Raw genomic sequence first — 12,550 nt, 5'->3', positions numbered from 1 at the left:
TTTTTTATTTTCCCATTCTCACAAACCATATGATGTGCAAAACCCAGTTAATTTCAGTGGGGTTGAACATAGGCTCAGTGAGACGGTGGTGAGAAAGATCATGACTCTGTACACATACAAAACAATAGCTACGAACTTCCAGGGCGCCACTGAGTTATCTCAGAGCGATCAGAAATACAGAAGCGGGTCAGGAGCCGGCGAGGCCCAGACCGGCCCCACCGCTGGGTCGCCATGGCCGCGCTCCTCCCAGGCCCAGACGGGGCTCCCGTCACCGGGCCGGCCTCCTGCTCCTCCCCTTCACCGGGCCGGGCTCCTCCTCCTTTCCGTCACCCGGGCCGGGCTCCTCCTCCTTTCCGTCACCCGGCCGGCCTCCTGCTCCTCCCCTTCACCGGGCCGGGCTCCTCCTCCTTTCCGTCACCCGGGCCGGGCTCCTCCTCCTTTCCGTCACCCGGCCGGCCTCCTGCTCCTCCCGTCACCGGGCCGGGCTCCTCCTCCTCCTCCCCGTCCCCGTCCGGTCTCCTCGCAGTCCGGGGCTGTGCGCCGGGAGCGGTGCGGGCCGAGGGGCCGATGCTGCGGGGGGCGGCGCTGCTCCCCCGCGCTCTGGGCGCTGGCTGCTGCTGCTGCTCTGCCCGGGGCTGGGCTGGCGGCGCCTCCCGCCCTCGGGCCGCCCTGGGGCTGCCGCCGGGCCGCGCCCGGGACCGTCCCGCGGCCGTGCTGGCGGTGCCGCCCGGAGCCCGCGGGCTGCTGTGCCGGGCCGGTGAGCGGCGGGCCCCGACACTCGGGCGGGGCGGCAGGGCCGGGCCGGGCCGGGCCGGGCAGGGCCGGGCGGTGTCGGGCGGTTCGCGGCCTTGCCGTGACCGGCGCTCCCTGCCCTGTGTCACCGCGCGGCCCAGGGCCAAGGGCGGTGTGCTGGCAGTAGAGCCGTGTTCTCTCCCCGCAGGTAGATTTTACCAGCATGCCCCCACCGAGGCCTCCCAAGCCACCCTGGCCAGCGTGTCTCCTGTGTTTGCCGTGGTAAGTGCCTGCAGGCCTTTCCGCCAGCGAGGGCGCCTGGCGCGGGATGGTGGAGCTTTCTCCCTGTTAGTTATTTGGTTGTTTTTTAATCTTAAGGCGTCATAAAAACAGATGGATTTGTGTCTCGCAGAACATCTCTAGTTCTAAATTGTTGCTTTGAGCTACTCTGATACGAGGACCAGTTAGAGTACATAGTGTTGATAAAGATGCTTTTCTTAGGCCCAGCATCTGCTGGAAGTTTTCTGGCTCTAATTGTGAAGGCAAGTTAAGCCTTGGAAGTGCTGATGTCAGAAGTTTTTTCTTAAGTTTATCAAGGCTTGATAAATAGGCTTTTAGAAATAATAGTCCTGTGTCTTGATAGCTGCAATTCTAAACCAAGAGTTTGGTGAAAAACAAGCTCTCTCTAAGTGTTTTTAAAGGAGACTGAAAGGTGTTTGCACGCTGTTTGGTTTGCATGTATTTTTCTTTTAAATACATATATTGTGAAAAAATCATTTTTAGTGGCAGTGAAGGAAGCTGTGGTCTCTTTGTTGATAACAAAAAGCAGTCATTCTGCAACAAGGTGCCATGTAACCTCCACTGCACCTCTACTGGCATGCATAGGCTTAATTCACTGAAAGTTTAAAAGTCAGTAATGTTGGATTAAGCTACATTGTTAATGAGCAAAATAATAAACCTCATGATTAATCCAGACAGTGCAGTCTTTCCAAGAAAATGATTTTACTAGGAAATACAAGTGTTAAATGAATAATGTGAGTGACAGATGCCAAGACAAGTATTTGGGTGCAGGCTACAAGCTAAATAGCATGTCTTTGCAATGCTTGATGTGGGCACAAAGCCTAACTGTACAATCCGTGGTACTCTCCACTTTTTAAGTTTTATTTGTAAATTGCTCAGAGTGTTCCAGAGCCAATAGCTGAATTTCTAATCCCAGATATAAGATTCCCTGCTGGTCTCCCTGTGAGATCCAGTGATGGGATGCATGGGAATAGCTCAAAGCTGTGCCATGGGAAGTTCAGACTGGACATTAGGAAGCAATTCTTTATCAAGAGGGTAGTCAGACTCTGGGACAGGCTTCCTGGAGAGGTGGTCAATATCCCAAGCCTGTCAGCATTTGAGGCATTTGGACAGTGTCCTCAATATCAGGCTTTAACTTCTGGTCAGCCCTGAACTGGTCAAGCAGCTGGACTCAGATCACTGTAGGTCTCTTCCAACAGAAATAGTCTGTTCCAAGTCTGATCCTCTGTAAATCACCTTAACAACGTTTGTGGAGGAGCACAGTCATGCAGATGACACTGGTCACAAACAGAGTGAAATGTGGCCATTTCATGCAATTATTTTGCTTAATTGCGAATAGAGAGCATAAGGGTTGCTTTCTTTTCATAATGTGCTTTCCATTTGGCTTCTAGGGAAGTGCAAATAATTTTAGAAATTGATTTCTTGTTTTATAGTGGCTCTGTGAAAAAAAATATTTCTTTTTTCCATTCCTCCAGATGAAGTTTGACAAAGAAGGAAATACTACATATTTTGGTAAGTTTTCATTGTAGCTTTGTGTGGAGTTTGCTTGAGTTTTTTCCTTATCCAATACAGAAAAGCCCAATGGGAAATCTACTTGGTTAAAAACCCTATGTTTTCGATACTTCAGTGTATTTATTTGGGATGCTGCAGCATTTCTTCTGTTTTGCTGCCTTTCACTGGGGCTTCATTGCATCTTTATTGTTACAGTTTTTGTACATTTTTAAGTAATATTTTGAAAATACTGTATTACCATTTCTCACAGGAAGGTAATTTTTGCTTTGCCTTTTTTCTTTTTGACCAGCATGCTTTTTTCCTGCCTTGTCTGTCCATGTAGGATTACCTGTGCTTTCTCAAAGGAGTCACTTGTTTCTGGTGTGAAATTAATTGTTGTGGCCAACTTTTTCCACTTATATCTAGAATTTTTCCATTCAAGATACAGTCTTTTAAATTTTGTAGAAAACAACTTAGATCGAGGAGTCAGTGGGATGAAAACCTTTAAGAACAGCTGGGTTGTTTTGTTGTGGGACTTGGTAACACACTAGGAAATAATTTCAGAACATAAGTGTTTGTCCTCTAAATGTCTTCATCTAAAAATATTTTCATGATAGAAAAAAAGAAAACAGAATTGTACCAGGAGTTGGGTCTTCAAGCTCGAGATCTAAGATTTCAACACGTGGTGAGCATTGCAACCAGGAACAACAGGATCATCATGAGAATGGAGGTAATGGTTTCCCTACAGCTGAGTGTAAACCCTGTTTCATCCTTGCACTTTGATTTTCTTGCACAGCAAGAAAACAGCAGCTTTCTGTGACGTGCACTCCAGCAGTAAATGTTTCTTTGAGCTCTGCCTAGCAATCAGAGTGTCAGTTCACCAACTGTACACATTAGTGACCACTTTCCTGGTTGAACAGAGGAGTACATTATCACAGAAGTAAAGGCTTGTGAGGAGCTTCTTCTCAGTCCCTGTCACAATGCTGTGCCTGAGCCTCTTTGCTCAGTTAGTGTGAGACTTTGTTATTTTCCTACCTGAAATGACATTTGAAGATTGTTTGTATCAAAGCCCAAATCATCAAATGTGCTACAGAGTTATGAGAAATCTTCAGCGAGTTTTTTTCAGACTCCTTACATGCACTGTCTTTTTCAGTTCTTGAAGGCTGTCATAACACCAGAGTTTCTTCTGATACTAGATTATCGTAATTTAAGTCTGGAACCCTGGCTCCTCAATGAACTAGCATCTCAGCTGGCTGGGGAAGGTCAACTAGTCACATATTCCCTGCCCTTTGAATTCCGAGCCATAGAAGCAATCCTGCAGTACTGGGTGAGCTATCTTATTTTTTCAAATGTTTGAGAAGTTCTTGCTACACAGAAAGGGCAGTATGACTTTAGTCATGTGTTAATATTTACTTGTACATATTTTTAAATGTATTCTGCACTTTCTCTCTTTTTGTTTTGAGCCTTGTTTCTTTAGTTTTTACAGTTTCTTGTGTATGTGTTTTCATTCCCTTTCCAATAAAGTGCTGTTTGAATATGACAGCTTCACTACCATTTGGATAGTTAAGAAACAAGTCATAATTCCTTTCTAGAGACATGTTGTAGCTGAAATGAAAAACACAGAAGTGCTGAGGTTTTGGCCTCTTGAGCAGGAGTCAGATAAGATTTCTAGCTATCATTAGAAATCTGTGCTTGCTAATTCTAGTATAGCATTTATAGACAGTAGTGATTAGCTTTATCAGCCTTATTGGTGTGGTTGTCACTGGGTTTTGGTTCACTTTTTATTGAATACTGTATTGTGCACTGGCTTTGTGTTTATGGGGTATCCGTATAGGAAGTATTTCTCAGGCATTGGAAAGCAGGTTGTGTTAACTACCTATTACTGTGAATTCTGTGTTGAGAGACAGGAGTCAGTTGCCCTAATCATTCTAAATGAATTATTTTAATTCTTATGAAGGATCATGTTGTTATCTAGATCAGCAAACTGCAGGGAAGACTTAACACTTTGCAGCCTCAGATCCTTGAGACACTCGAAGCCCTAGTGGATCCAAAGCTTTTATCTGTGGATAGGAGTAAACTACACGTTCTTCTGCAAAATGGCAAGAGGTAACTAAGAATAAGCTGTGAAGACACTAGAAGATGATCATAGAAAATGGCATGGCATGCATTAAGGTGTTAGAAAAATGGTATCTGATGTTAATTTCTTAGATGACTGTAATGCTGAGTTGTGCATCTTATTTGGAAATGTAAAAATCAGTATATGAATCACCTAGTAATACGGGGAGAAGGGAAAGAAATTCTGAATAGTCAGAAATACTGTCATGCTCCTTAAATAGCATATGACAAAACAAAATAATACCAAAGAGAATCAAAGAATGTGAAAATGTTCCCCTTAATGTAAACCTTTGTAAATCTATGTACATCTGTGTTTTGACATTACTCATACAGTGCTACCTTCATGTATTGGCCTCTCTCATATGACAGTGCAAACATGCGCTTGCTATGTGCTCAAAGAGTGCTTGTTTCTTCTGGCTTACCAGTGCATCCAGAAACACACCTGGATGGCTTTTGGTGTGTGTCAGTGCCTCACTGGTCCCCAGACAGATCACTGCCACAGCAAAGTATGTGGCTTGTAGACCATATTTTGAAGGAGCTCTTACAATCCTGCAAGGAAGTCTTCCCTGGCCACTCCCATCTGGCGAGGGTGCTGAGTGGCAGACACGTGTAGAGATTACCTTTGGGCACTAGTGCCACCGGGGATTACTTGACCTTTTGCCTGTTCTTTCTTCAGCTTGTCAGAACTGGAAACAGATGTTAAAGTTTTCAAAGAAACGATTCTGGAGATCTTAGATGAAGAAGAAGTAATAGAAGAACTTTGTCTGTCTAAATGGACTGATGAACAAGTATTGTATGTATATTTTGAAACCACATACATTTTGATAACCATGTTTTATTTGAGGAGAACTTGAACACTAAACTGGATATTTACTGCTAAAAACCAGAAAGAAAAAGTATTCCTAATTTTTTTAACCCTAATGCTTGCTGCTTTAGAAACCCTTGTAGTTGCCATTTTGGAGAGGAACTCCATTGTTACACAGTTGCAAATAGTTCTTGACATAACAGGTTGGCACATCTAGTATGTGATGGGATGGGAGCAGGATGGCAGAAAAAGCAAATGTTATTTTTCAATATAAATCAACACATTCTGTGAGCGTTTTCCCCAGTTTCACCAAAATAAAAACCAGAGGCAGGTTTTAAAGCCTGTGTTGAATAGATCAGACTCCACACTTCCTTTACTAGAAGTGTTCTGAACACCTTATTCCTAGCTTTTTGCTCACCAGGAGAACCTGAAGGAAAGAGGCCTCAGAGCAATCTTGGGCACCTGAAGAATAGCATTACAGGAGATGCATGTGCAGAAACAATCCTATTGCACTCTGGGGTTCTGGTGAAAGATAGCACACAGCAACAGCAGCACTGGTCACTTTAATAAAAACTAAAAATCTGAAAGATAATGTATACAATTTACAAATATGTTTTGGGCTAAATTGTATTTAAACCTTGGGTGTAGAGATGTGTTTTGTATGTAAGCAGATAACAGAAGTTACCTTCCAGGGTACTTTGTGAAGTGCTGAATGATACTTTTGCTTAACTGCATTGCATGTACGTGTTAGTACTGTTCACACAGTAGTGTGGGTTTGCAATCTTGCCCTGCAGAGCTTTATCTAATAGTGCAGCAGAAACAAAGTGTTCCAGAAGTGGGATGTGGTTTGCATTTCTAAGGCATCTTCTGAGCAGTATCAGAGGTAGCTCTAAAACCAGCAGCTGGTCTTTTCCTGGTTTTGCTCACAGCCTTCCTTTAGACTTTAATATTACAGTCTGCTGGTAAAGCCTGTATTGCCTCATGGTAGACAGTGTGTAGGGGATCTAGGAAAGATCCTAATGTCTCCTTAATGCTCATGTCAAGAGAAACCCACAGGCATCCTTTCTTTCAGACGCCATTGCACAAGGGTAGGAGAAGTAGTAAGAGTCTGTGTGAAGAGCTGTGCTGCAGAATGCAGTGAGGCAGTCTGTGCACAAGGCACACCAGGAAACACAAGCCATGACAACACATTTGCAGGCACATTGGGCCATGTGTCAACACTCTTTTTTGATCCAGTATTGATACAGCTGGTAGGTGGTATTTGATGACTTGGGAATCCTGAAAGGATGTGTAGGAGCCCAGTTAGGCACATAGGTACCATCAGAGGTCTTTTGCAGCAAAATGGTGAGTTTAGCTCCGAGAGACAAGGCAGACCTCTTAATTTTGTGTGAAGGAAAGTCAGAATGTGGAGGAGTCATGAGACAGATGGAGGCTAGTTAATGAAAGTACATCCAGTGGCAGTTGTTCTCACGTCTTTATGGCTGTCTTTATTTTGTATATCCCCAGAGGAGCTGAGGTAAATATAAAGATCCTCATCAAATATGGCCTTGAGCTGAATCTCTTAGTAGTGCAGCTAGTACTCTAGAACTCAAGTCTGCAGCTCCTCTCATCTCCATGCAGTGAAAACCTCCAGGTCTGGAGGGCTTTCAAATCAGGTTGGCTAACTCAGTTTCTGCCTCAGAAGAGAGAAACTAGGTTCTCTGTTAAAGGTCCTCAGGGAGCTTACATGAGTAGATTTGTAAGACATACCACTTATTTTAATGGAAAACCATTTCAGAGATGTTCCTTTAGCAGTCAATAATGCCAGGAGGAGATTAATTAAAAACTTCAGCCTCTCTAGAGAAATGAGATCATACCACAAAACAAAGAAATTATGAACAATATTCCTGGCTTTGCTGCTTAGTTTTCAAGCTCTTGTGGACCTCAGATGCCTCAGTTTCATCTACACAGTGCTGGAAACATGTCAGAGGAAGGCTGCTGCGCCAGCAGTAGCACTCTGAAGATGAAAGTCTCTGACTTAAGAGAGAAGCATCTTTCATTAAGATGGTCACTCCTTGCCTGCTTTGGGATTCAAAAATGCTTTGCAGAAATTGCTGGGTGTAAGTCCAGTGCTTATCTACGAAGCCATTTTGATGTAACCTAAACCATCTCCATCACTCTGTAATTGTGTTTCGACTTTTGATTGTTTTATTGTTGGGAGTTTTGACTGCACTGTTACCAGCTCTCACCACTTGAGGGCACCAAAAAGTTACTGTCATAATGGTTAGCATTTTATAATCATACATTATTTTAAATTTCTATAACTTTTTAACTTTGTAATATTTGAAAAACTTAAGATTTGTGGTGGTGTGCTTACTTTGAGCACATCAGATGTTAACTTCATTACTTAAAATAATTGACTGCCTATGCTGAGGTGCTGATAAATATGAAAGTATTGGTTTTATTTTATGCTCTTGGAACTGATGGAAGTTCCTCACCAAAAGGTTGGATTTTGTGGTGTAGTGTCTAACAGCACTCTTGTTCCCCACAACTCCTATATGCCTTAACAAATCAGTAATACACTTCTATACAATATGTAGCTAACCAGGAAAATATAAATTGTTGCTCACAGTGAAGAGAGTACGTCTGGGATTGACCATGCAGAGGAAATGGAGCTGCTGTTGGAGAATTATTACAGACAAGCAGAAGATCTTTTAAATGAAGCTCGTGAACTCAGAGTACTGATTGACGACTCAGAAAGCATCATATTTATCAACCTGGACAGGTTAGCTACCATTTGTTAGATTACAAAAAACTGAATGGAATTTAGACTTTCTTGGCCTAGACTTTCTCAAATCTTTCTTCAGGGCAAGTTGTGGAATTCTGTCTTAGTGAGGGTCAAATGGACTTGGACAGCTGCATTGCACTTTTCTAATCATGAACTGGATAAAGCAAAGCAAGAAGATAGCCTGATTACTGTGTGTAATTAATAGGTATCTCTGCAGCTGGGCATCAGTCTTCCCTAGCAGAGAAGCCCAGCCTCTCCTAGACCCTTCAGGGGAGCTATTCAATATAGGAAATGTCTGCAAATTGAGAGGCATATTAAAATTCAGTTCAGAAAAGATTACTAGCCAGTCTGGCTAGGCTACTCAGGTTTCCAGTACAAGTTAAATTATTACTCTGTAGAATGATACAAAAATTAATAACTAGGTAGCGAGTTTTCTCTTTATCTCTGTATCCTACATTTTTCTGACTTTTAGTCAGATTTATTACTGAAAAAGAGTTGTAGCTTGCATTTGCAAGAACATGCCCCTCTGAGGTCGGTGTTTAATATTCTTTCTCCTCTACTGTGAGGAGTATCTGTAGAAGCACATAGTGGATGCTGTATCAGGAAACCACAAAAATCTTTTTGTGGAAGACTTGAATATGGAATTCACCCAAAAGGACTGAAGTTTGTAGTCTGCAGCATTTAGCAACTCAATTTTTTTGTAAAATCTATTAGTTTTCAAGGTAACAATAGATTTTTGTCTGTTGTGAATACAGACATAGAAATTCCAGCCAGATGATAGTAAGAGGTCACAAATTTCAGCAGAAATGTACTGTTTCTCTTTATATACGCACCTCTGAGAAGTGAGCAATGCTGGAAAGTCTGATGAAGATTAAGCAGAACCTGCTGCCTTTAGAGGTGTCCAGATGTAGCAATGTCAAAACTATAATCTCTTGGTACTGTTATTCCATGGTCTTTTCAACTGGTTTACCTAATTTCAGCATGAGTTCCTCTCTTTCACTATTTGTTTTTAGTGCATGCTCTATGGAATTTAAGAATTTAGGCAGCAAATAAATTGTTGGGTTCCCCTTACAGATGTTTCTCCCTTCTTTAGCCACCGTAATGTGATGATGAGGCTGAATTTGCAGCTGACCATGGGGACTTTCTCTGTCTCTCTCTTTGGACTCATAGGAGTTGCATTTGGTATGAACTTGGAGTCATCTCTTGAAGAGGTAAGGAACAAGTCCTGCATTTATCATAAAATGTGGGTCCTGCTCTTACAGCTTATCTCATATTTGATACAGCTTCATTCTTTCCATATACAAAGCTCCAGGAATTCATGTGTTCATACAGTCACTTCTTTTGTAAGCAAACTACTACACGGCAAACTGCACAGTATTGCAGGCTTTTTTCTATGTCATGTCCATGGAAAAGAAATGGGAAGACAAATTTTTGGTGGTATAAGTAGTTGATTATAAAGAGTATTAAAGTTTTTTTAATGATCATCTATTCTGACAAGAGCAGCTTTGTCTTCCAGATACAAGGGTATTTTCCAGCACATAAGAGGAAGTACTCTACTGCCAGTAATTGTTTATACCTAAACAGGGGAGGAAGGGGTACAGGCTGGGGGGCTACAACTTTAAAACTGCACATGACACCTTTAAAACAAACAAACAAAGCAAAGACTTCTTCCTTTTCAAATCAGTTAAATATAAGGGTTGAATCCTCAAACTTCCTAGTGAAGGAAGGAAAACTGCATGGAACAGTAACAGAATACAGTGATCCTAAATAAAATGCTTTGCTATGAAACAGCCCTTTTCCTAATGGAGAGCTTTGAATGATGAAGATGATGGTGAAGAGTTTACTGCTTCTTCCCATAAAGGAAGCAAACACTGGTGGGGAGTGAGAGATTATCTTTGGGTATCCATTTTCTGGAGAGATAGTTGGATGACTAATGGGAGTGTTCTGTCGGTAGGACCCCAGGATATTTTGGTTGGTGACAGGGATTATGTTTCTGGGAAGTGGTCTGATCTGGCGGCGCTTACTTTCCTTCCTTGGGCGGCACCTGGATCCTCCGCTACCTCCTCACGTACGTATGGCTGGCTGGGGCTCCTGCCTCACACTCTGTATGTACACTGCATTCCTAAGGCAGAAAATAGATGGCTTAGAGGGGTAGGCCACAAAGCACTGCAGAATTCAGCTCGGGGTCTGCTCCATGACAGAGAAGGTGCTCCCTAGCTGGATTGAAGGAGGTAGGGAGCCCCAGCACTGGGCAGAAGTGAAGCTACAGGCTGTCCCATGAGAAGTGCTGTATTTACTTTCACCTGGAAGCCCAGGGAAAGCTGAGGCTAATGGTAGAAGCTGTCTTCATCCTCCCACCCACATAATAACTTTGGATCCATAGTCCCTATCTTGTAACTGAGTAAGCAGAGCTAAGAGGATGATGAGGACAAGCACTAGCTGTAACATCTCTCTGAAGAACGATGCTGTGGTTGTGATGTCCTGACTCTCAGTCTGAAGTTTCTAATAGTTTCTCACATGCACACCAGTTATCTTTGTCATTGATGGTACTGAGCTGTAGAAAGAATTCCAAAGAGACCATGTTCAGATTAGCATGTGTGGGTCATTTTCCCTATTGACTACCCTTTCCTGGACTTGTGGGACTGTATTGTCTACCTCATCTCTGCACTGTAATATTTATAGCAGACATATCATTAGAATCAAAAGTTAAGTTGCTACAAGTGACAAAGGGAGGCTCAGATAAACTGCCCTTCTTCCCTCTCCTCTTACTACTAAGTGGCAGATGGAAGTAGTTTGTTGTGGATTGTTGACTATGGCTACAATTAACTAGAATATCCTGAAGTGTAGCTCAAAACCAAGTTGAGCACATACTGACTGACTTGGAGAAAGATACTAGAACATGTTAGGGAGGGCGAAGCCAAAGACACTTCTGAAAATAAGGGGAGCAAAATCAGGGTTCAGGCCTCTGTGGAGCCTTATTTCCTTCTGTCACATGTAGAGCAGCTTCTTATGTAATCACAGGCTATTTTGTTTCTTGCCTAGGTTCCTGCGGTTTTGAAAAAATCCCAACCAGCAGCTGGAAAAGTGGAGATAAAGACCACCCTTAAAGGAGAGACATTTGGGCTGAACAGAAGCACATTAACAAACCAGTAGGAACAGCAGGAAAGAAGAGACTTTCATTGTTACAGGGTGGACTTTGGACACTTTTATTTGTTCTTCCTTACTGAAAACTGCAAGAATTTCTAAACTTGCTAATTTAATCTATATTTTGTGCCAAAAACCTACAATGAAATTTATGTGCTCAAGCACATAAAGAGAGAAACACAAGGGGAAATAGCAAAATGCTTTCTACAGTAGTTTCACCTCCACCCCATGTATGTGCCTTCAGTTTTCTGTATCACATACATGTACTTACTTTTTGGGCATTCTCATTTTTAGTGTTTCTGTCAAATACTGCTTTGCTTAATGGCCTTTCTTAGAGAGAACAGAATTTTTGGCTTAAAGAAGAACAGCATTCAGCCTTCATCAGTAATTCTGGTTCTGAACTGCAGATTTAGGAATCCGACTTCAAAGAAAAATCCACCCCAAGAGTGGCTTCTTGAGTAGAGTTTAAGGCCCTATTTAATTGCAGAGAACAGGTTTTCCAAAGCAAAAAGCATACCAGCATCTCTTGTAAAGCATGACTTCTAGATTGGCAGCAGTGAGAAAAAAGGAGCAATAAAAGGCTTTGAAATGTAGCTGCTAATCTTGTATATTCCTTAACAATTAATTTAGGCCCAAAACAGGAGTTCTAGGAACAGGGCAAGCTGGCCTATGGATAATGCCCACTTGTGTTTTTCCATCTGACACTATTTCAACACACACTGATACAGCTGCAGTTTAATAATTCCTCATGTTGTCATAATTCAAATTCTGGTAAAAAAATCAACAGTCCAGTTGTTGGTTTTTCTTAAGGTGGGCTCTGCTTTGTCTCTTCCCTCCAACAAAAAGCATGGACTAGCCTGCACCACAGTAAGTAGCTAGGTTAGTTAAAGGTGTGGAAGCCTGATGTGCTGTGATAGGCTGAAGGGAGGCACAAAAGCCTTATGCCAACTATTTCTGTTTGTTCTTAGGACTTCTCTTTAAGGATGTAGTTCTCCACTGGTTTCTCTCAGGTTGTAGAGGGAGCATGAAACGTCTAAATCACGTATACACTGTCCATTTCTTTGGGATTTTTAATCTTTGTAATGCAGTGAGCAGCTCCTTAGGTGCCACCAAATAAATCATTGTACTGGCAGGGGTTGAAAAGACAGTAGCTGTAGCTGTGAACATTCTTCTCAGGACTAATGAGTCAAAGATGG

General features: G+C 42.5%; 1 protein-coding gene across 1 annotated transcript; it reads left to right on the top strand.

Annotated features, from left to right (window-relative positions):
* Window positions 1-567: 567 nt before the first annotated feature.
* On the top strand, window positions 568-12,549 carry MRS2 (magnesium transporter MRS2; the record flags this gene model as incomplete). The annotated part of the gene is made up of 11 exons (XM_083861652.1): window positions 568-757; window positions 941-1,014; window positions 2,508-2,544; window positions 3,141-3,253; window positions 3,677-3,850; window positions 4,499-4,629; window positions 5,315-5,431; window positions 8,055-8,207; window positions 9,304-9,421; window positions 10,165-10,278; window positions 11,253-12,549. 11 exons carry the CDS (start codon window positions 568-570, stop codon window positions 11,361-11,363), a joined length of 1,332 nt encoding a protein of 443 aa, XP_083717778.1. The 3' UTR covers window positions 11,364-12,549.
* Window position 12,550: the final 1 nt, after the last annotated feature.

This window comes from Zosterops lateralis (assembly GCF_965231275.1).
Source record: "Zosterops lateralis genome assembly, chromosome: 1".
In the NCBI taxonomy this organism is placed as follows: domain Eukaryota; kingdom Metazoa; phylum Chordata; class Aves; order Passeriformes; family Zosteropidae; genus Zosterops; species Zosterops lateralis.
This window is presented reverse-complemented; position numbering and strand designations above follow the sequence as displayed.